Raw genomic sequence first — 25,700 nt, 5'->3', positions numbered from 1 at the left:
AAGCCAGAGAGAGGTGTTTGTCTGTACCTAAGTAAAAAGAATGAAAAAGATCAGTTACTCACCTTCAAAAGATGTTAGAGTAGTGAGATTGATTTGAGTAGGTGCCAATATTTATTAAACAGAAAGATTAGCAATGATTCACCCAGGCTCTCTAACTAAAGTTTAAATCAACAAAAGGATTGTATAGTACTAACTTGCCTTGAAGCATTACATATATTGCAGGGGACGAGCTCAGTAACCCTCAATCCAGTGGGAGCATTGAGAGGAGAAGATCATATTGCTGGTGGCTTAGAAGACCAATAAGTATTGCTTTGGGAAATCTTAGGACTTAAAAAAATTTAGGGAGAGGTGAAATAGTGGGGTATATTCTTTACTACATGTGTGTGTCTGAGAGAAAATAAAGTAAGCCATAGAGGTAATAGCTAGAGTTTGTGTGTCTGAGAAAAAAAAAACCAAGTCAGAGAGAGGTAATAATTTGTGTGTGTCTGAGATATATATATAAAAAAAAAAACAAGCCAGAGAGAGTTAATTCTAGTGTCTGTCTTTCCCTCCTTCCCACCCCACTCCCACCTACCCTTAGCTAATCCTTTGATTTACAAGCAAGAGACACTTTCGCATTAAAAATCAATAAGGCTCTTATCTAAATCACACTACTGCAGTAGCCCTTATTGGGAGTTTAATCAGCCCCTTGTAGGTCACTACCAAATTAATAGTGAATACATCAATAAATGTAAAGGACTTTAATTGTACGTATTCCTATTTCTGTTGCAACCTAATCTTAACAAACAACTCAACAAAATTAATTGAAGGCAGCAGTCCAGCAGCAAGAGCGGGGCCTTCCAGTCTTGTGAATTGAGTGTCACATGTATGATTTTTTTACCCACTGGTAAGAGGTTTCAGGTGTGTACTTTGTGCAAAATGCTCCTGGTTCTCAGAGAATGAGTCCGATCTCTGGAGGCTAGCATGGCAGACCTGGAGTAGCTGAGGCAGGCAAAGAGGTATATAAATGAGACCTTCATGGACATAGTAGCCAAGTCCCAACTCCAGTCTGGCAGCTCTGGTGCTGCTTTGGATCAGAAAGGTCTCCTGGTCAGAAAGCATTACCCTGGTGTAGCAGGAGGTGATCCTGTAGCAAGGACCTGCTCTCCAGGTGATACATTGTCCTCTCGCACTTGAGAGAATGGTTAGGTCGGCCATCATAGTTGGTGATTCGATTATTAGGAATGTAGATAGCTGGGTGGCTGGTGGACATGAGGACTGCCTGGTAACATGCCTACCTGAATTGAAAGTGGCAGACCTCTCACATCACCTAGATAGAATTTTGACAGTGCTGGGGAGGAGTCAGCTGTTGTGGTACATGTGGGCATCAATGACATAGGAAAATGTGGGAGAGAGGTTCTGGTAGCCAAATTTAGGATTTTAGGTAAAAATCTGAAATCCACAACACTCCAGGGTAGCATTCTCTGAAATGCTCTCTGTTCCACGCTCAAGTCCCTAGAGGCAGGCAGAGGTCTGGAGTCTCAATGTGTGGATAAGACAATGGTGCAGTGAAGGAGGATTCAATTTTGTAAGGAACTAGGCAACCTTTTGGAAAACAGGGAGTCTTTTCAAAAAGGATAGGTTCCACCTTAAAAAGGGTAGAACCAGGCTGCTGGCACTAACCTTTAAAAAGGAGATAGAGCAGTTTTCGTATTAGAACAAGGGAGAAAGCCAACAATCTCTCTACAGCACTTGATTCAGAGAAAACTATTTTCAAAGCATACTAATGAGAGTTAGTACATCCCAGCAGAGAGGTTCCGATAAAAGTAAAAGTAGACTATGTGCCTATAAAAAATCACCTGAGCTAAAGGCATTCCAAATTATCCCTGTCAACTGAAAAGCACTTTGAAATGTCTATATGCCAATCAGAAGTCTAAGAAGTAGAATGGGAGAGTTAGTGTGTATAGCAGTGAATAATGAGATAAACATCATTGGTATCTATCTCAGAGTCCTGGTGGAAGGGGGAATAACAAATGGGCAGTGATATACTAGGGTACAAATTATATTGTAATAATAGAGATGATCAACTTAGTGGGGGGGCTGCTTTATGTCCAGGATGGCATAGAGTTCAACAGGATAAGGATCAGACAAGAGACTAAATGCACAGTAGAATCCTTATGGGTAGAAATCCCATGTGTGTTGGATACAAGTATAGTGACAGGAGTATACTACTGTCCACCTAGCTAAAATGATGAGACAGATGAAGAAATACTAAGAAAAATCAGGGTATCTAACCAATTTGGTAATGCAGTAATAATGGGAGATTTCAATTACTCCCATATTGACTGGGTAAATGCAACATTAGAACATGCTAGAGAGGTAAAATTCCTGGATGGAATAAATAACTGCTTCATGGAGTAATTGGTTTATGAACCAAAGAAAGAGGGAGCTATTTTAGTTTTAATTCTTAGTGGAATGCAAGATTTGATGACAGAGGAAACAGATGGAGCAGCCTCTTGGCAATAGTGATCATAACATGATCAAATTTGAACTAATGACTGGAAGGGGGATAATTTGTAAATCTTCAGCTATAACATTAAACTTTCAAATGGGAAACTTTGATAAAATGAGAAAAATAGAAAAAACTGAAATGTACTGCTGCAAAGGTTAAGAGTGTACAACAGGCGTGGAAACTGTTTAAAAATACTATCTTAGAAATGCAATCGAGTTGTATTGCATGCATTAAGAAAGGTTCAAAGAATGTCAAATGATTACTGGCATGATTAAAAGGTGAGGTGAAATAGGCTATTTTAGCCAAAAAAAACTTCAAAAATTGGAGGATGGTTCCATGTGAAGAAAATAGAAAAAAGCATAAGCATTGTCAACTTAAATGTAAAACATTGATAAAACAGGAAACGAGAGAATTTGAAATGAAGCTGGCTGAAAAGGCAAAAGCTCATAATAAAAAACCTTTTCAAATATATCTGTAGCAGGAAACCTGTGAGGGAGTCAGTTGGACCATTGAGGGGTTAAAGGGGCACTTAGGGAAGATAAGGCCATCACAGAAAGACTAAATGAATTCTTTGTTTCTATGTTTAATAATGATGATGTTGGGGAGATATCAGTTCTGGAGACAGTTTTTAAGGGTGATGATGCAAATGAAATGAACCAAATCACAGTGAACGTGGAAGATGTAGTAGGCTAGACTAATAAATTGAAGAGTAGCAAATCACCTGGACCAGATGGTATATACGCCAGGGTTCTGAAAGAACTCAAAAATGAAATTTCAGACATATTAATACAAATTTGTAAGGTATCATTAAAATCACCATGAAGACTGGAGGGAGGCCATTATAATCCTAATATTTAAAAGGAGCTCCAGAGATAATCCGGGAAACTATAGACTGGTGAGCATGACTTCAGTGCCAGGAAAAATAGTAGAAACCATTCTAAAGAACAAAATCACAGAACATATAGTTAGGCATTGTTCAATGGGACACAGCCAGCATGGATTTACCCAAGGGGAAGTCTTGCCTCACAAATCTGCTACTTTTTTTGAAGGATATATTAAACATGTGGATAAAGGTGAACAGTGTTGCGACCGTCGCTGCTCGACAACTCCACTCTGCCCACCTTACCTCTTGGCAACTCCCTCTTTGGTTGATGGAAGTTTGGCTGCCGCGGCGTCATTTTGCAGACCTCCTCCGGCATTCCCGGACCGGCTAGACGCTGCCTTCTGCCATGTTCTCCTGAGGCCTAAGGGCGCGCATGCGGCGCGGCCCTGACTCAAGTACCGGCTGTGGCGCGAACCTCAAGGGTGTCTCCCTGAGATGACGTCATCATCAACAGATATTTAAGGTCTCTTGTTTTGCTAGCTAATCGAGTTAGCAAAGGGTTTCCTACCTAGCTGCCTCCAGGTATCGCTGTGGATGGGATTTGTTCTCCGCTTACCTGTCTACTCTGCCTCCTCGGACTTTACCAGGGATACCCGCTCCTCGGGGGCCTCGCTCTCTCTCTTGCTTTTCAGGTCGCAGTCTGGAACCGGTACTCACTCCTCGAGGGCCCACGTTCCCGGACCTGCTACTGAATATAACTTCTGCCAGGAAGTCACCGCTGCCTACAACACCAGTGAGTTACCATCTCTCTCTCAGAGCTTTCCCTGGAACCAGGTACTCGCTCCTCGAGGGCCTACTTCATTCCAGCTCCTGGGCTGTTCCAAGAGACTATTGTGACTATTGTGAACTCTGCATACTCTGCCTACTCACTATCTCAATTTGTCTACAGCTCAGCCATCCTGGGATCACTGTTCCAGTGCCTGAGGGACTACAGCCCAGCCAGGCTCTTCCAGCTCACTACTGGCACCTCTGGTGGTTCTCTAAAACAGTTTAATAAAAGAACTAAGTGTGTGTCTGTCTCCCAACTCTGAGCCTGACCGGTGGTCCCTCTCGGGATCTTCCCCCGTGGACGTGGTCATCTGCCACTGGCCCAAAGATCCACCCACAATTATCACAAATAATAAACAGGAAGAGGTAGTGTATTTGAATTTTCAGAAGGCATTTGACAAAGTCCCTCATGAGAGGCTTCTAAGAAAATTAAAAGTTCATGGGATAGGAGGTGATGTCCTTTCATGGATTACAATCAGGTTGAAAGACAGGAAACAGAGAGTAGGATTAAATGGTCAGTTTTCTCAGTGGAAAAAGGTAAGCAGTGGAGTGCCTCAGGGATCTATACTTGGACCGATGCTTGTCAATATATTTATAAATGATCAGGAAAGGGATATGACAAGTAAGGAGATCAAATTTGCAGATGACACACATTTATTCATAGTAGTTAAATCACATGCGGATTGTGATAAATTGCAGGAGAATCTTCAGAGACTGGAAGATTATCCTGCATTTCATCCAAATGGCAGGTGAAATTTAATGTAGAGAAGTGCAAGGTGATGCATATAGGGAAAAATAACCCTTGCTGTAGTTACACGATGTTAGGTTCCATATTAGGAGCTACCACCCAAAAAAAAGATCTAGTAGATAATACATTGAATTAATTGGCTCAATGTTCTGCAGTGGTCAAAAAAGCAACCAGAATATTAGGAATTATTAGGAAGGGAATGGTGAATAAAACAGAGAATGTCATAATGCCTCTGTATCACTCCATGGTGAGACCACACCTTGAATACTATAAAATCATGAGAGGACTAGAATGGGTAAATGTGAATCGGTTATTTATTCTTTCAGGTAACAAAAGGACCAGGGAATACTCCATGAAGTTAGTAAGTAGCACACTTAAAACAAATCAGAGAAAATTATTTTTCATTCAACATACAATTAAATTCTGAAATTTGTTTCTGGAAGATGTGGTTAGGACAGTCAGTGTAGCTGGGTTTAAAAAAAAGTTTGGATAAATTTCTGGAGGAGAAGTCCATAAACTGCTATTAATCAATGTGACTTAAAGAATAGCCATTGCTATTACTAGCATTACTAGCATGGAATCTATTTAATGTGTGAGTATTTGCCAGGTACTTGTAACCTGGATTGGCCATTGTTGGAAACAGGATGCTGACCTAGTATAGCAACTTATGTTTTTTGTCTCTCTCTCCTAATCTGTGCACAGCAGACTTTCATCCCCTCCCCCACCCCCAAATCATATACAGCGCCTTTGGTTCCTGCATCCCAAATGCATGACTACACTTCTTGGCACTGAATCCCAGCTACCAAACCTTTGAGCATTCCTCAAGTTTCCTTAGATCGCTTTTTATTTTTCTCTACTCCTTCAAGCGTGTCCACCGTGTTGCTTAGTTTTCTAGTCCTTCCGCAATATCACTCACAAAGAACCGATCCCTGAGGCCCTCCACGTATCACCATTCTTTCCTGTCATTACTTGCTGTCATCTGTCAGTCAACCATTTTCTGATCCTTTCCACCACCATGAGACTCATTCCCAGGTTTTTCAGTTTCTTCTTGAGCTTCTTATTAAGGACCATATCCAAAGCTTTTCTAAAATACCTAGTTACAGCTTGAGAAAACTGGATGAAAAACCGGAAATTCCTCTTATATACAATATACTAGATATTATGATCATTTTAACTGTACACATTGTATCCCACCAGATAATAAAGCATTCAGATCACCTATCTGAATCCATGTTGACAGAAATACATCATCATCTACATACAAAGCAAGTTAATTTTGATCTGAACTTGCACCTTCCTTTTCAGAATGACCTCTGGTGCTGTGCGTCAATGGTTCAGATATTAATGTCGACAGCAGTGGAGAGGACGCTGTTCCTTTACAAAGAGAACTTTTTATTACCACTGACCAACAAAGAAGGAGAAGGATATTTATATAAAACTTAAAAAGATTCCAAATCCTGGAGCCAAAGTGGAACATTTCCAAAGCAGCAGCCAAGTACATCCATGCAACCTGGTCAAAGGTCAAATCTAAAGTTTTGGAAAACACGCACAAAAGAAAGAACAACATATAATTCTGCCAATACTAAATGTGGCTTAACTTCAAAAGCAGCAAGAAATGTGGTTTTAAAAGTTAAGTTTCTGAAGCAGGTGACAAAACAAATGGTGTGAAACACTATTGAGCTTGAATCACTTCCAGGCTTGTCTTGAAAACCACTGATACATTTTTCCATCTGAAAGATTTCAGGGGGGAAATCTGATTTTTGATGAATTCCTCAGTGAGTAAAAATAGACATTAAACTTCAAAGTGCCATTATAGATCTGTAACTGATGATAATGCTATACCACATAATGGAAGGGCAGCCCAGGCCAGTCCCAGGCTGGCCGGGAGCCAAGGCCCCATTCTGCAGGTTAGTTCTCGCTCATGTGCTCCCCCCACCCTGGTAATCACATGCTAAATCCTCATGGTTGGTGCATCTGAGGGTGTGGGAGGGGGAGAGAGGAGGAAGTTAGGAGCGCCCAGAGCCACGGAGAGATTGACGGGCCCAGGTGCACTGCTAGGGGTAACAGCCAGGAACTGAATGTGGTTGGCCCTAAGGCACATGGGCTTTTGAAACTTGCTCCTCCTCCAGGTTAGGCAGTACAGGTAGGAGCAGGCCTTCGCGTCATCCCTACTGTGCGATCCTTTTGGCAAGGTAGCTCTCTATGCAGATTTTCTTCAGTCTTCTCTTCAATTCGTGATGGCATCACAAGGTGGGGTAGAGGAGCAGGAAGCCACCAGGCAGAGAAGGTGTGGTGGGGACTCTGTAAGTACCGTGTGCAGGGGACTCGGTGCAGGGGTGCTGGAGTAATGGAGAAACAGGTCCTGAGGACTTGGTCAGGTTCCTGATCTCTTTTGATGGTGCTTTGGTGGTTCAGACTCGAGAGGCCACCTTCCTGGGGATATCAAGGGCAGGGTAAGAGTGATGGAAGCTGCGGGCCTTCCAAAGCTCAGCCTGAGGCTCCTCCAGTGAGCATTTCTGCTGTCGGTATGGGGTCCAGCCAGAGTGCCATTAATGAGATGCAGTCCAAGTTTACAGAGCCTCAGGGTTGTTCTCACAGACTCCATCAAGATTGGGAGGGAGATAATAACCCCCCCCCCCCCTCCATTTCTTGGTATCCACCATTGTGCAAGTGGAGATGCCTATTGTCCCTCTTTCAGTCTGTGTCGGACTCAGCAATCTGGCAGATTGGCCTCAGATTGAGTCAGGTCAGAAGTTTTCCTGGGCAGTGGTGGGCTTCACCAGGAACTTATAAGACTGGCAGTGGCACCTCCAGTATTCCTCCTCTGGTTCTTGGAGGTGATTTGTCTCCCAGTTCATTTGATCACCTGATGACCTCAGGATATGGAGAAATGGCTGCAGGTGAGGGTCAAGGGTGCACTCAGGGTGGGCTCAGGTTCCGTGTCCCTATGTGGTCCTCCCCCCCCCCCCCCCACACACACACACACGTTTTCCCAATGGGTTAGTGATATTATACCTTCATCTTACAGTAGGGGTGCAAATTTTCTTTCTTCTTCTCAGATCCCATGGTCCAGATATGGGGACATCTAGGCAGGAAGAATGGAGGAACCACCCAGACAGCACTGGACAAGTGCCAAAGGAAATCTCAGGCAGGAGGACAGAGGTGACAGTTGCCTCAGAGTACAGTGCTATAGGTGAGTTGTGCGGGACTGCTTACAGTGGACATGTGACAGACGCATGCACTGTACATCTAGGTATCAGAGAGGGGCAGGCGAACATGACAAGGTTATGGAGGTGACAAAGAATAAATGTAAGCACAAGCTTAGAAGCTTTTCCCGATCCTCTGATTCCTCCTCCTCAAGTTTTGGTAGTTCTTTATCTGCTTCGGATATTCCGCCCAGCAAAGATAGTCCTTTTGTGGATGCAGAATGGAACCCGCCTGCATTGATGGCTCTTTCAGAATTATGGGAAGGCATTGTGAGATCAATGCATAGGCAGATTAACAAGAGACAATATACAGATATCTTTTGTTTGTTAGAAGGGTATAGGGCAGGGATAGAGCAGGCAAGAAAAAGGCTAAGAAAGAGGAGGCACGTGGGGGAACCTAGAAAGTGGTGTGGAATATCTTGAATTGGGTGCAGTGTTTCTTGCCCCTAGCCAATGTAATTGGATATTATGACCCTGCTCAGTATAGCCCCCTTTTTGTCTACACCGAAACTATAATTGCTGTGTGCGAAGATTATAAAGAGTGGGCATGGCTCAAATTCAATGAGTGATTTTGGGACAAGATGGAGGAAAATAAGTATGTCATGGGGCATGCAGGATGGCGGGCTGTGATTGACCCAGATGACCAATAAATCTGTCGGATCCTGACAGAAATTGTCAGGTCAAGTATTAATGAGCCACCCCTTTTATGACAGAGCTATATCTAGTGTCTCAGGCAGATTGGCATCAGACATACCGGATGTATGCTAACGATTCAACATGTCCGCCTGCAATTTCCCCGACTGTAAATTTTGGCATGTTTATTCAGGGTGTGGAGCCAATCACCTAGTTACCATCTGCCCCCCAAAAAAAACAGTTCTAATGGGTCAGCTCCCTCTAAATAGTGCCTTGGGAAGGGTTGCCACACCAGTTAGGATGTCTGAGATGCAGCCTTGGCTGGACAGGTATCCCGACAGATAGGCTGCTGGGATTTTTTTTGAAAGGGTGTACTGGTTTCCACATCCCTTATTCAGACCTGGGGGTAGAGGAGCGTATCCCTAATTTGTGTTCAGTGTCTCCACACAAGGCTGTATTTGCAGAAAACATATCTGAGGAATTGAAAATGGACAGGACTGTGGGCCCTTTCAAGCAACCCTCTTATTCGAAAATGATATTCTCTCCACTTCACTCCACTTCTTTACCAAGAAGGAAAAAAGAAAGTTCCATTTGATTCACAATTTTTCTTATCCAGAAGGAGGTTCACTGAACGACTTTGTCCCATGGGATTTATGTTCAGTTCATTACTCTTCCTTTGACTCTGTGGTTCAAACAGTGCGACGATGTGGAGAGGGGCACGTCACGTGTATTGAAGGCAAGCGCATCGGCCCACATCAACAGATTCTCTTTCTTTGCACATGTGAATGGGCGGGATTTTCCTGCAGGCAGATTCATGGCAAGGCCTTTATTAGCAGATTGGGCCAGAATAAAAGGGGTTGGGGGGAATTGGAGGCATCCGATTACCCATGTATTTCTCATAATGTTGTACCATGTACTGGAGGAGGTATGTGTCTCTGCTTTTGAAATCTGCTTCTTTCAGATGGCTTTCATTATAGCCCTTTTCAGGGCTTTGCAAAATAGCAAGCTGGTTCTTACTTGATGGTTCAGGGAGATAGGTTGGAAAGACTGAGTAGATCAGCAGGCTTTTCAAAGAGTAAAATACATTGTGCCAGTGTCTGCTTAAGGACACTATTAAGGCAGGTAAGATGGTAGTTTGAAAATTGGTGACATTTTGCAACTTTAGTGAAAGAATAAAGATGTGCAAGATTGGTCAACTGTGCTGAAACAGTTTTCCTTGATCTTCTGCTCAGTTTTACTTCATTTTGCATAACTTTGATGCTGTACCAGAATGATAAACAACCAACACCAAGACTAAGATATCGCAATTCTCATCTTAAATGCCAGCTAAAAGTTTAAAAGAAATTCAAAGAATAAATAATCAGGTAACAATAAATAACACTGGGATAACAAGGTCTAAGTTTTAGAGACTTTACAGCCTCAACAGTGCCACTAAGATTACTGTTATTATCCCATACTTCTTTCTTCAGATATCTGCTAATTATTTGAAGTTGGTGACATTCTGCCATAGCAGAATGATGACACATTTGTAGACAGTGAGCACATCTTGGTGCACCACCTCCCTTAAGCAATTACAGCATTGTCTGGTGTGAGTTCACAGCACTTCCTGTGGGAAAAAATAGGTCAGAACTGTTGCAGCACATTGGCTCACACTCAGGTTAATTGTTGTAGTACGTAGGATAATAACTGCCTGGCAATGGTGCAATAATTGTTAGTTGGGAATTTCCATTCAAAATTTAGCTTTTAGTGCATCTGTTGCAGGGGTGATTTGATGGTGCGAAGAAGCAACTTTGCTCATTCTATTAAAATATTGCTATTTCTTTTTAAGAACGATGGCCTGTGCTTTTTTTTTTTTTTTTTGTGAACCTACAGTGAATGAAACATTTAAATGCTTTAGTGCAAGTCTGGGTATATGGCCAAGTTTAGAAAATAAAGAGGCAGTCACTTCTGTTTCCATGGAAACAGGTTTATCTGTCAAACTACTGCATTTGCTCTTTTATGTGAAGCCATCAACAATTTGGATTTTTTTTCTTTTGGAATATATATGCACATGTCATGCTATAAACCTACACAATAGATAATGCAAGAGCCAGTAAACATATTTACAGAAATACAGTTAACACTTACATGACACAGTTTAAAATTGTGGATTGGAGCTGGTGAAAATGCAGTAAGTTATTGGTCTCTACCACATGATTTTAAAATAGATTCTAAGGCTTGGGGCTGGACTGAGTTATATAACCAATGTTTCCTTATCAGTGTGCTCTAATATGACTGTATTGGAGTTACAGGACTGAAAAACTCTGGCATCAGAGGATTTGGATTTTCATAGGATTCCTCAGTGTTTTCTGACTTTTAGCCAGAAGACAGCTCACAAATGGAGACTGAGGTACTTAAGCACCACTGTTTCCATGCTAGAAGACATCTTGAAAATCTATTAAAGTTCAGGAGCTATATCTTTAATGAAGCTTTATTAATTCGTTTTCATATTGGCAGCATTGTAGTAAGTTGTTGGAAGTCGACATAGTAAATGAAATCATTTTATTCTACTTGCAAGTTAAGAAAATATTACTTTAAAGTCTTCTAATGATCATTACTGTTCTCATTTGTGTACTAAATGCTGCACATTATTAACATGAGAGTACAATGCTACTGGTAAAGTAGAAAACTATTAGATAATATGAAGACACTCTGGATCAGCATCCACCTTTCCAATCCATTCATCTTGCATCCTAATGTAACAAACATCACATACAACATAAACTTGGAAGTCAAAGGCCACAGCGTTATTACCAAACAGTACCCGAGCCAACACTGCATAAACTCTCTTGACCCTCCCCCGGCCCCGATAGCTTAACCCCCAAGACCCTGACCTGTAGGCCATTGGCTTTAGGCCCCCACCCCACAGCCAGCAAGGAACCAAGCATCCAAGAGGCTGGACCCAGATCCCCGGAGCAACATCTGCCAGCACTCAGAATCCAACTGTGTTCACCTGTTGTCTCAGGTACCCCAACACAGTCTCATGCAATAGAAGATTTGTTTAAAGCCCCCCCCCCCCCCAAGATGCAGACCTTGACCTATTTTGAATGATATCCTCAATAACCTCTTGCAAGGAATTACTGAATAAATTTAAACCCATGTCCGATAAGTGCACTATGTCTTGGCAAAAGAAACCTGGGCAGGATCCTCATGACCAAGTATGGTAGCTGTGGACACACCCTTGCAAAATGCACCCATGAGCCAATTTGATGGTTCTTCAAGCATTTGCCCCATTTTGAGTGGGCTTACAATTTTGGCCTAGAGATGATATCCGACCAACACAAAATAGTGGCAAGAAGCAAATCGAAAAGTGACGCAAGCTCCTTTCTAGCTACATCAACCAACTGCCTGTAAATCCATCTTGCCAAGTTGTTATTGCCCAGGTGAACTATCAAAACCGCAGGAGGTAGATGTGGTGTATTCGACAAAGTCCTGCATGAGAGGCTTCTAAGAAAACTAAAAAGTCATGGGATAGGAGGAGATGACTTTTTGTGGATTGCAAGTTGGTTAAAAGACAGGAAACAGAAAGTAGGATTAAATGGTCAGTTTTCACAGTGGAAAAGGTAAACTGGGGAGTGCCTCAGGGATCTGTACTTGGACCTGTGCTTTTTAATATATTTATAAATGATCTGGAAAGGGGTACAACGAGTGAGGTGATTAAATTTGCAGATAACACAAAATTATGCACAGTAGTTAAATCTCAAGCGGATTGTGATGAATTGCAGGAGGATCTTGTGAGACTGGAAGATTGGGCTTCCAAATGGCAGATGAAATTTAATGTGGACAATTGCAAAGTGATGCATATTGGGAAAAGTTACCCTTACTGTAGTTACACAATGTTAGGTTCCATATTAGGAGCTACCATCCAGGAAAGAGATCTAGGCGTCATAGTGGATAATACATTGAAATCGTCGGCCCAGTGTGCTATGGCGATCAAAAAAGCAAATGTTTTTTACTCTTTGAAAAGCATGCTGATCTACTCAGTCTTTCCAACCTATCTCCCTGAATCATCAAGTAAGGACCTATCCATGCTATCCACTGTAAATTTAATGGTAAATGACCTTTGAATAATTTACTGTAACAATTAAAACTTCTTTTGTAATCTGCCTTGAGGCCACTTGTGGAAAAAAGGCGGAATAGCAAATGTCTATAAATTTAGAAATTACAAATTTATCATGCGTTTTTTTATGGTAATACAAGGCATAACCCACAATATCAAAATACCATCATTTCAGAGAAGACTCCTCAGAAATAAAACAGATTTTATTTCAAATAAATCACAACATATGTAACTTTATGCAACTTTAATATATAGAACCATAAATGTATACATATTTATTTATTTATTTGTTTAAACAATTTTTATATACCGCCTTCTTAACCCAATAGGTCACCCAAAGCTGTTTACAGAAGAACAACAAACAAAAATCATCCAACATCAAAACTAAATCTTAACATATATTACATACAATAGTACAATACATAACATTTAAATAAATTAAAGTAAAACTGAAAATAAATTAAAATACAACATATATATGTCATGGACTGGCAGGCTAGCATCAGGGAGCACCCCTACAGAGAAGGTACAGGGCTGCAAGCTAAAACTGGAGATGGTCTTCTGTCTAACCAACCCTCTCCCCCTCAGGTTGAGCATTTCGGTTCTGGGGACTGGAAGCACTAGTCTTCTATGGAATATCAGGGCATGGTCTGAAAGCTGAGTACAGGCTGGGAGCTGAGGTCAAGTGTAGGCTGGACGAAGCAGGGCAGTCTAGAAGTTGAGGGCAGGCACAGGCTGAGAGCTGGATACAGGTACTGGCTGGAAGGTGGATTCAGGGACTGGCTGAGGACTGAATACAGAGCACAGGCTGGAACTGGATCTGAGGCAAAAGACAAGGGCAAGGCCCACAGAATAGACAAGGAACTGAACTGGACTGGGCAGGACAAGGACCGGAAAAGGCAGGACTGGACTAAACATGGACAGGGCTGGACTAGACAAGTTCAGGAATGGACTAGACAAGGACAGTGCTGGACTAGACAGGTAACAGGGAACAAGAAAGCCCAAAAGGGCATGAAATTGGGCAAGGATTATCCTAGCAGGCTCGGAGGCCACAAGATAAGACGGAAAAGCCCAAGAGAGCACAGAGTAAAGCAGGGAGGCCTGAGAGGCGGCAGAGCAAGGTGAAAGACCAATAGAGGTCACAAGGCAAGGCAGGAGGCCTGGATGGGACACAAGGCAAGGCAGGAAGCCTGAAAGCCACAAGGCTAGTCAAGGCAGGAGGCCCTTAGGCCACAAGGCTAGGCAAGATAGAATAGCAATGTAAGAGTGGCCAGATCAGAGTGTCTAGGTGACTCAATGAAGGAGTACTGAAGCATTGAGCAGGCTGAGGCATGAGGAGGTAACTGGCAGAGCTAGGAGTGAGGCTCACTGAGAAACACTGGTAGAAGAAAGGTTGGTTAGTGTTGTGAGCGTGGGAATGCAGTTGCTTGCTCGAGAGAGTGAGCCCTTGGACCATAGCACACATTAGGGCGAAGGTACAAGACATACACTACAGTAGGCGAGTGTATCCAGGTGCGGGCTGGACTTGGAACGCCGCTTGGACTTGGAACATAGCTCACTCAGGCCTCCGCTGAAGCTGCATGCACCAAGAGTAAGACCGAACAATGCAATGCTGGTCTCTGGGATAGCCCTCTGGCCACTCGATAGCCCGTTCGGACCTGCCGCTTATGAATGGCCTGTGCATCAGGACAGACAGAGGTTGAGGACACAAGGAATGACAAAAGCTTAGTCTTGACTCTGGAGACTCTTGGGAACGAGGAGATGACGAAGGCACAGATGTGGAACTTGAATGAAGGCACTACGGATATGGATCTTGAACAGAGGCTCAGGTTCAGGTCAGGGTTCAGGTTCAAACAGTATTGCAACACAGCGCACCCTACATAACCCAAGGACTGGTCGCGGACCACGCCATCCCACTGCGCACCCTTCACAACTTGTGGGCTGGTCGTAGACCACGCGGGGGGTGGGGAAGTCTCTGGACTGAGACTTGGACATGGACGAATGACAGAACATCCTTGGAACATGGCTTGGAATGAGGGATAAGGAGATTCGCTAGCTGGACAAGCTCTACGAGACCAGAACTAAGAACATGACTAGGATCTTTACTTGGAACTCTAAAACAAGGATGGACTCAGAGGACTTGACCCATCGAAGACAGAGTTGGAGACAGGCCTTGTGCCAGGAGGCACCCTACACAACCCACCATGAGCTGGTCACAGACCTCATCACTGGCATGCCTGGAGGAAGGACAAGAGAAGAGCTGGAAGGAAGAACTTGGAAACGAGGACTGGAACATCTGAAACTTGACTGAAGACTTGGATGAGGTGAAGACTTAGAAGACTTGGATGAGGAACCAACGAGAGACCAGAACATGGAACAGGCAACATGATGGAGCTCCCACGAGGAACAAGAAACAGAAGACCTTGAAGAAACGAAGACTCCTGGAACAAAGAGATGGCACAGGAACTCCAGGAGCAAGACAAATCCTTGCAAAAGCAAAGCTGAACTGGCAGAGAAGCCCTTTTTATAGGGCTGCAGGCATGACATCATCAGAAAGGGCCACAGGGATTTTCCTGCCTAGGGAACGTTGAGTGCAGGAGCGGCAAGATAGCAGTGTTTCTCGGTCACATTGAAGAGCCAGAAATGTGGCAATCTGGCTGTGAAGAACAATGACGGCAGCGTTCCTGTCCGCATGGATGTGGCGTCAGCAGCCACCCTGCCACAAGGAGGACACAGAGCCGTGTCTGACTGGCAGTGGCGTCAGGGGTGAGTGATCTGCTCGCGGGCCTCCATGGACAGCAAATGCAACAGTACTCCCTCCTCGTCTCCTTTCTTCAGCTTCAGAGGAGACAAAGGTATATTCCTTATACCAGCAGAAGAAATTGAGGGTCCAAACACAGGATCTGAAGATGCTTGGTTTCAGGAACTGAAGCAAGGAACCATTTGGAACTTGCTAGAAAAGACAAGGCTGAAGACAGGACGAAGACATAACTGTAAGCTTGGAGGAAGACATCATGGTTATAGGCTTAAACAATTTACAATATCCATGAAAGTAATCCAACTTTTTGGGTTCTCACTTGATTGTTGCAGCATTGAGGATCAATTTAGAGTTACTGCCCTGAATCCCTCAGGCAATGGTGAAGGCTGATCTTGAAAAGAATCAATGATTTAATTAGAATCTAAAGAGATTATTGGACTTCCCTATCATCCTCATGAAAAGTTATGTTACATCTCAAAATATTCTTAGCAAAACAAGATTATGCAAAAAAAATTATTCTGACAGCATGTGGCAATTAAAATTGGGTTATTGCCCCATCTATGAAATCATTTTGTGAAATAATTTCTTAGGGGTAGATTTTCAGACCACGCGAATAGGCGTACTTTTGCTGGCGCATCAGGCGCAAGCAAAAGTACGCGGGATTTTAGTAGATACGCGCGTAGCCGCGCGTATCTGCTAAAATCCTGGATCGGCGCGCGCAAGGCTATCAATTCCGTATAGCCGGCGCGCGCCGAGCCGCGCAGCCTACCCCCGTTCCCTCCAAGGCCGCTCCGAAATCGGAGCGGCCTCGGAGGGAACTTTCTTTTGCCCTCCCCTCACCTTCCCCTCCCTTCCACCTACCTAACCCACCCGCCCAGCCCTGTCTAAACCCCCCCCTTACCTTTGTCGGGGGATTTACGCCTCCCGGAGGGAGACGTAAATCCCGTGCGCCAGCGGGCCGCTAGCGCGCCGGGACGCAACCTGGGGGCGGGTCCGGAGGCCGCGGCCACGCCCCCGCGCCCGCCCCCGGAACGCTCCCGACACGCCCGCGGTTCGGGCCCGCCCCCGACACGCCCCCCTCAGAAACCCCCGGGACTTACGCGAGTCCCGGGGCTCTGCGCGCGCCGGTAGGCCTATGTAAAATAGGCTCACCGGCGAGCAGGGCTCTTAAAATCCGCCCCTCTTTGAATTAATGGAATTAAGGCTACTTAAATACTTCAAACTCCTCACTAAAATGTAGGGACTGCTATTTCACCACATTGATAAATGCAAGACACACAGTACAACCCCCCCCCCCCAATCCCCCCCTCACACAGACACACATCCCTTTCCCTAATAATCACTGGGACAAATTGTTACCATCCAAAATGTATTAAATATAACATATAACCTAATACATTAACTCCAATCTTGAAACAGAACCAAAACAGAGTAACATATAGGCCACAGCATTAAATAAACTAAAGTATTACCTAACCAAAACCCCAGTAGTGCTAATACAGCACTCACCACTGAGATTTTTCTTTGTTATCAATATTTTTTCTTTTTAATCATTATTCATTTATTATTTATTTCTACCCCTTTGCCTCTCATTGAGCAACATAATGCAAGGAAAAAACCTAGCTAATGTCACCTGCTTTTAACCATTAACTTGTTTCCTGATGCCTTATTAAATGATGTTTTTATTTTATTGAATAATACCATTACTGTATTTATGATTTTTTTTTTAATTATTGTTATTTGTATGAAGAAAAATGTAAATTGCCTTGAGAGATATGTATCAGGAAGGTGATTAATAAGTATTTTTTAAATAAAATAAGATATTTGGGGAATGGGACAGCTGTGCCGTGCTGTCCCTACCATTTATTATTTTAACATATCACCAGGCTTGCCGGATGCCAGCCTGAGTAAGGGCTGGTAACCTCTGGATCTGGTGATTCATAGGACAATGTAAGGGGTCATCAAAAACTCATTAAGTAGAAGTAAAATAAATTGCACAGGTGCCTCTACAGAGACACACATACCAACTAGAGCTTGTAGCCCGATAAGTTGAATTCTAATTTCTTAGCCTTAATATAGTTTATTTCTTGCTGACATTGTTCTTCTGTGTTTTCTGTGATTTTCCATGGTTTGAAATCTCTATATATTTTTCCTAACTATATAGCATGTTTAGAATCCTTCTAATCTATTTAAGCAACTAGTGTTTGTTAATTAAAAAAAAAAAAAAAAAAAAGAAATAAAATAAGGGATGGAATCTTCTGGGTCTGGTGATTTACAGGGCATTGTAAGGGATCATCTACAGAGAAACACATAACTACCAGAGCTTGTTGCCAGATAAGCTGAATTTTAATGTTAGCCGTAATATAGATTGTTTTCTTGCTGACATTCTTCTTCTGCATTCTCTGTGTTTTTGTATGGTTTGAAAACTCTATATATTTTTCCTAGATCTATATATTTTTTTAGAATCCTTGCTAGTCTGTACTTAAGTAACTGTATTTGTTAATTTAAAACAAATGGCTGGTATCTATAAGAGTTGTGTGTTCCCTCCTACCCTGCCCCACACCCACCTACCCCTAGGTGTTTTCTTCTTAAATAGCTCTTCCAAAGACTTAGATGAATAATATAAGATCTAAATACCAATCTAACAACTTGCATATTAGCAGAATGTCTTTTATTCAGTGTAACAAGTGTGATGCTTATGTCCCAAGGCCTCTATTTGGAGACTTCAAGGCTCCGCCCAAATGGTAATTGAACCCATGAGGAAGGGTGTGATACTCGACCTAGTGCTCATAAATGGGGATAATATCTCTAATGTCCAAGAGTTGTGTTCCTGTTTTTTGCTTTCTGCTATCTGCAATGAAAAAGCAGGTGACTCATTTGAAAAAGGAATTGTTCAGGTTTCAAAAATCCTCCCTTTTCTAGCAGCATCCAGAATATCTCCCCCAGCATCTAGAATATCTCCCCCAGCTCCCAAAGAGGATTCAGAAACCCAAGAATAAATGGTTTACAGTGGACTCTGGTAGAATAAGACATGTGACTATATGACACCCGATTTCCACAACTGTGCAGCATCCTGAATACTCACACTCATTCCTACAGAGAAATCAGGCATCCAGAATTCATAAACCCGGGAATAAATGGATTACAGTGAGCTCTGGCAGAATGCGGCATGTGATGAAAAGACACCCACTCTCCCTGCCATTACCCTTACAAAATACCTTTTCTGCATTAGATAATGAAGAAGCTCCAGCAATAGAAAACAAAGTGATTTCTGAAACAGAATGTAGTCATCCAGTATATGCAGAAATCATTAAATATTATCAAATCTCGTAAAATGAAGCTTCTTCTCCTGGGAGAATCGGCCATCAGAGAAACCAATTTTGGAAATAATTTTGATGGGGAAGCAACAGTTAAATGCCTTCCAGGATTCTTAGCCAGCAGATCTACCAATCGGAGAGTCAATGCAATTACAGAAGAAAGTAAAGACTCTGATATCAGTTATCATCCACCTGGGGACCAATGGTCTTGCTAGAAATGGTATATTTGAAGAACAGAAAGATTTTCAAAATCTAGGGAAGAAGATTAGACACATGGCAAAGACCATTCCCTGTTTATGGAAAGGGGAAGGAAAGGCTCTGCCATATAGATAACTTCAATTTGTGGCTCAAAACCTGCTATAAAGAAAGTGATTTTGACTAAATTGGAGACTGGGGCCAAGTATGGAACAGTAAAATGTTATATGGTAAGGATGGTCTACATTTGTCGTTGGCAGGAAAGAGGATGTTAAGAGAGAAATTCAGATCATACATCATCAGGCATTTAAAACAGAGAGCGAGTGTGGCAGGAGGTGGCCAATGAAATTGGCAGGTCACCCCCAAGCAATACAGGAAATGGGAGAAGAAAATAAACCAGTTAGCTCAAAAAAGCAGACATGGTGACTAGGAAGAGAAGCAAACCAAGGGAGAAAAGTTGAAACCTATGATCACAGACTGGACAATAAAATACCAGCGCTGCAAGCCCTAATGATAGAAGTGGGCTTGAGCATTGTTGCTGCTACAGTTTACAGGTCTCCAATTCAGAAAGAATTGCTGGACAGAGATCTGGTTGAAGATATCCAAAAGATGGGAAAGAAGGGAGAAGTGCTGCTTGTCGAAGATTTTAATCTGACAGATGTAGATTGGAGAATCCCTTCTGCAGAATCTACAAGATGTAACGAGATAGTGGATACCCTTCAAAAGGCTCTGCTCAAATGGTAAGGGAACCCATGAGGAGGGGTGTGATACTCGACCTAGCGCTCCTAAATGGGGATAATATCTCTAATGTCCAAGAGTTGTATTCCTGGTTTTTGGCATTGCATCACTAAACTTAAATAAACCAAAGAACCAAATTGCCCCTACCATTGTCTGGGTAAATGTATTTAATATAATATTTCCCCCATCTCAGGGTCCTCCCCAGGCAACTCCATCATAACCTGTGTAAACAATCGTTAAAATGTTTTTCTTCTTCTTATAAGATCAATGGTTCTAATGAAGCTATGTTGTTGCCACCTATGTCTCTTCCACTGACCCTGTCACTTCTGTTTTAAAAAAGAATAAATATGAAAGTTAATTTATGGACAGCTGGTTTCAGTCACCTATAACACCACCTCCCTATTTCCATAATCTGACCATTTGCCAATGCCCCTTCTCCCCCCCCCCTCACCCCCATAAACACACACACACACACACACACACAATTTTTTTAAGAATGGAAAGGAGACTCTAGAACAAGGGGTCATGGGAAGAGAGTGAAAGAGGATAGTCTCAGGTGTAATCTGAGGAAATATTTATTTACAGAGAGGGTAGTAGATGCTGGGAACAGCCTCCAAATGGAGGTGGTGGAGACAAGAAAGTATCTGAATTCAAGAAAGCATGGGATAAATGCAGGGGGATCTCTGAGGGAGCGATGGAAATTGTAAGGGCTAGATAAATTAGACAGAGAGGCAGACTGGATTGGCCATATGGCCTTTATCTACTGTCATATTTCTGTTTATATAAACATTCTGGACTCTCATAGCCTTCCAAAGCACCTTTGCATTCTGTTGTGTCCAGGGTAATTATGGCCATGTTACTTAAACCTCTCCCAGCTTTTCTAGGAGTGACAACATAGCCTAGTGGTTAAAACAATCATCAGAATTGATTGACACCCCCTTGAGTAGTTAACCGTATATGTAGACAAATAATTTAATTTTCTCCTAGACCTCCCGGAAGCCTCTTCCATAAACTTTCTGCTTCTTACTCAGTGTTACTACTCCAAGAACCCCAAACTCTATCACTCAGTGCTTGCCCCTCTGCCTCAGATATCGGTAACCTGCAATAAGGCAACTGGAAACATGCCAGCATATAACATTTTGCTGTAAAGAATGCAGTTATTTTTAAACATGTCAATCCCGTGTCTCATAGCAGCAGTAGCATCATGCTGGAATGTGGAGAAAGTAACAGATGTACCTTTGTTTATCTCACATGTAAAATAAGCTTACTATTTTGCAATGCAGCAAAAGGCCCTCAGACTGAGCTCTGCTAAACTCGTGATTACCTGTGCCTGATTTGTAGAAAGTCTGCTTTATTCCCCATCCCTCACTGTAGCTAACTTGCAACCCCAACTCTGAAAAAAAAACTAATTAACTCCTTCTAGGATGATTATGGTAATTAGATAAGAATACATGCATTATATACATAAGCATGCATATGCACATGATACTCTCACCTCTCTCTTTGTACCTATAATTGTATATTTACTTAATACCAATACATATACTGAAGTATATTGTATAAAGTATTCTATTGTCCTCTAACAGAAGACAGAGATCAAGAGGGCATGAAACTGTTAAGAGGTAAACAGGTGGGGTCTGTGCAGTCTGCCCTGGAGGATTCAAGATTGTTGTTCTAACAATCTTGTGAGGCTTCCATACCCATGGAAAAAAGGCTCCACATAGTGAGTGTGTGTGTGTGTGTGTGTGGAGGAGGGGGGAGAATGCCCCCATAGTGGAATCTGCCTGAACTCTAGATCTGCCCAATCTTTTACATTTTAATTTTATATTCAGAATGTGTCCCAATTCTTCACTTGATTAATGATTAACCACTTCATTGCCTGCCTGCATTAGGTTAAAAGCAGAATTTAATTCTGCCCTCAAAGTAGCCAATCAAAATGGATCAATGTCCCCCAAAAGTTTTAAAATATCAATGTTGCTTTGCATTAAACTTTACAAGCCGACTGATTTTTCCCTATTGCATAACAAACAGTTCCCAGTCCTTTATCATTCTCCCTTATCTCCTGTATCTCCAACAACCATTAGCATACAGTCAATGGATGGTTTGCTAGAATGTGGGCCTCTTGGTTCCCCCTTTTTTTACCTCACAAATAGTTGTTAATTGCTTTTTGTTTGAACCCTTTTGTTCAGTAGTGGTCTGTAGAACACCACTGTCTGACCCCCTCCTATTAAGCTGATACCCTCCATGGCTCCCTCTTGTTTACATGTCCCTGACAGGTCCTGCTCAAATTATCTTAAACTTCATCTCTACCTGCAGGTCCAAATGCAAGGTGTGTATATATTGCCTTGCTGCTTTGTTCTGGTTTTACTAATGTATGGAAACGGCTGTCAATCTCAGGTGTTAGCTCCTAATCATATTGTGAACCTCCCCCACTTTAACATTCCTGCATCACACAAAACTGCTTAATCTCAACTTTTTGCTTTCACAGGTGCTGACTTCCTGCCCGTCCAGTGTTACTTGAAAGGAGGCAGTAGCTATCTCTGTAACTGAAATGCCGACTCCCAATCTATAATCCTTAGAGGCACACAGTTTTCTTGCAGGAAACCATCCTTAAATTAAGCTAACTCACTGAAAGCCTTCTGATATAAACTAAATCAATCTCCATTAGAAACTTTTGAACCACAAGTTTCCTTACTGTCCCCTTTAATATCAAAGCAACCTTCTCTGCAAGTTTAGCAAAAAACTTAATTAAACTATTATTTTCTTGTACTGTATGCTCTTGCTATTTAACTCCTTGAAGGATACCAACTTGTAGGCAAGCTTAGTAAAAAGTTAATTAAGTATATATTTCATCCTAGCCAGAAACATTCAACAAATTGATATAATTATCTTGTTTATAAGACTTAGCTCCAGCATTTTCTTTCAAAAGATGGCAATCCTCTTTGAAGTATTCCTCTCTCAATCCCTCCCCCCCCCCCCCCCAGCCCAAGTGTTTGTGTGCACCTACACACACCCCATACTCACGTTCTCTGCTCCTGCCATCCACCCGATCTCTGGGCCAGCAGGGGGTCCTTCTGTGCCACCACCTTGTAGGTTTCCATCATTATGTTGCACAACCCCCTCCCCCCCCCCCCGCTGCATCCTGCCTCTCTCTGGTCCCCCGCCATTCCCTGCATCATTAATCTCTCTCTCTCTCTCTTTCTCTGGCCCCCACTGTTTGGCATCTGTTTGCCTCTCTGGACCCTCACTGCTCCAAGTCTGTCTGCATCTCTACCTTGCCCCTCGCCACTCCTGATCTCTCTTTCCCTCTGGTCCCTCACTGGCCTGAGACTCTGACTTTATCTGCTTCCTCTTTATTTCACCACAGACTTTACTGTTCCACTGGCTCTACTGCCATGTAATGAAACTGTAACTTCAGGTGGTAAGTGAAAAAAAACACTGTCCAGTCTACACTGCGCTGCTCTAGTTCCATACATGCAAAAATCACCTTCTTCCAGGTCCTGTTTGTTTCTTAAAGAGGAGGATTACTTTATAGGCCACCCCATGTGCCTGATAGCCAGCTGCTGTGCATCCACTGCACCGTGGACCATTTCTCTTCTCCTGTTTCCCCTGTTCAGGACCAGGTGAATATATTGTCCTCTGATGGTCCCGGGCTGGGAGTCCCACACTCCTCACTCCTTATGGATGGCCCTTATACTGAATGAAGCAACCAGGATTCTCAGCTGTACCTCTGGCAAATTAAAACAAAACCAAAATCTCTGTGGCCTCCCTGCTCTCCCTTAACACCGCCGCTGCTATTTGTCTGCCCTGACCTGGAACTTTTATTACCTTTTCTGTCGCTCCCAGCCCTTACCTGTCACAGCTATCTGGAGCTAGTAAGCTAATTGGCTTTAGTTTTGTTTATTAAAAATGTATATACCGCATTCATCCCAACAAAAAAACATATCGAAGTGGTTTACAATAAAAACATACAAAATAATTGTAATAGACATATATAGATATTACCCTACCTGCCCCTTGACTGTGTCCCACTTACCATTGTCCCTCGCCTCAGGGGTCCCTCTTTCAAAGAAAACTAGGGAGGGGAGGCCAAGGGCGACGGCTGTTGTTGTGCCCCTTTGGCAATCTAGGAGAGGCCATGCTGACTCAAATCCTTTACAGAGTATAAGGCAATAAAATATTCTCAGTCTCATTTACATATTTCATATCCACAGAGGGGCTTACAAGTGGCTCACCACAATGCTTTTAATATCCTTACATAAAATGGCAAAGTCATTGTTTATTTTACAGTGACATTTACAAGTAATTATTTACATGAAAATCTGATCTTGCTTGACGCCTCACAGCATTTGTAAAGGTGGTCTGATCTACCAGCACGTTCCAAATACAATGTACAACAACGGAGAGAGTAGCAAGCAATAATACTCGAGAGCTTTAGTTAGGAAACAAGTGGGTACTTTTCTACTTTCACTGGTATTACAGCTAAAATTGCATACTGTATAAGAAATCTAGCCCCGCAATCATTACTAAGCAGAGTCTAATGCATGCTAGAATTCAGGCTTACCCCTTAAAGCAGGCAGCAGTGATCTGTCCCTCTTGTCATCGCATTTGTTACATTCGCTGAAATACAAGAGCAAAAAGACATCTGCCAGCACCCACACCAAAGAAGTGGCCAGAATCGCTTTGCAATAGATGAACCTCCTCATGTCTCGATGTGAAGTTTAACTCTCACGATAGGGAAAGACAGCTAGCACACGGAGGTATGCAAGCCGGGCAGGTAAGAGCCAGCGTGGGGGCCAGGGCACGAGCATCGCACTGCAACCCGCTGAGGAATACCTGCAGGACGGAAACTTTTGGATTCCATCTAGGGCCGGAGGTTTGCGCCGCAGGCACGAAGGGAATCGCCTTCAAATGCGCCGCTCGGTGCCCTTCGCACAGCCGGAGGCACTCGTCGTCTGCAGCATTCGGAGCTACGGGAGAGGCAGAGGAAAAACGGAAAGAGAATAATAAGCCGGGCTGACAGCTGCCACACTTTAGGGTTCAGAAAAAAGGGTCGTCCTCCTGCATGTTGGTAAGGCCCCTCCCTCGGGGTCTCCTCCACCAGCTCGCACGTCCAGGCAGCGCACCGCTGGCAGCCCGCAGCCAGGTTCCCCAGCACCGTTCTCGCAGGCAGAGCCCGGCTGCCTGGCACGCAGCGCTCCAGATGTAAACCTGATCCTCGAGACGAGATGTAAGCGACTTCCTGATTGGTCATTGCTGAGAGTCCTCGGCAGGGCACAGTGCATTTCCCCTCGATTGGCCGATCTTATTTCCTTGCTTATGCCTTCGTCAGTCACTGTGGAAACTTTACTACAAGAGGGGAGCCCTAATGAATGCAATGCTTTAACGTAGCAACTGGTTAGCAGTCGATGGCTTCCTCCATGGTACCTGAATTCTGAAAAAAAAAAAAAAACATTTTTAGTTTACATTCCGAAAGCTTTTGAGATCACTGTATATGTTAGTGTATGGTGTCCTATCCACCAACCAAGTGTTTAAAGACATGTCCGGGGAAACCTGCGGATTCAGGCAGTGGTGGTCGACTTTCATATCCATCTATCAGGCGGATGCAATAATCTGGGTGCTAAGAAAATGTGTGCTTGTTTTCAGTTTCAGTTTTTTAAACTAAGCTAATGAAATGCAAATGCATCAGGAGTTTTAAAAAGCGCTTTGAGAGTAAAATGTGCGTTGGGAACAATTATTTTATTTTATTTATTTAGTTATATTCCACTTTTCGGCTCTTCAAAACAGATTATATTTTAGGTACTGTGGAACAGGTTCAAGGCACATTTTAACTCAAGAAAGGGGAGAGAGGAATCCCCTGACAG

The 25,700-nt window shown here is 43.0% G+C and overlaps 1 protein-coding gene across 1 annotated transcript in view; it reads right to left on the bottom strand.

The window, feature by feature from the left end:
* The window catches only part of GALNT13 (polypeptide N-acetylgalactosaminyltransferase 13), a 740,598-nt gene extending 715,534 nt beyond the window's left edge, over nt 1–25,064 (bottom strand). Inside the window, exon 1 of the mRNA XM_029605513.1 lies at nt 24,401–25,064. Within this exon, the coding sequence (XP_029461373.1) occupies nt 24,401–24,542 (142 nt within the window). The 5' untranslated portion in view covers nt 24,543–25,064. The remainder of the gene's footprint in view (nt 1–24,400) is intronic.
* Between the last annotated feature and the right edge of the window lie 636 nt (nt 25,065–25,700).

This window comes from Rhinatrema bivittatum, chromosome 6 (genome assembly GCF_901001135.1).
Source record: "Rhinatrema bivittatum chromosome 6, aRhiBiv1.1, whole genome shotgun sequence".
Taxonomy (NCBI): Eukaryota; Metazoa; Chordata; class Amphibia; order Gymnophiona; family Rhinatrematidae; genus Rhinatrema; species Rhinatrema bivittatum.
Note: the sequence above shows the minus strand (reverse complement) of the source record. Positions and strands in the feature narration are given on the sequence as shown.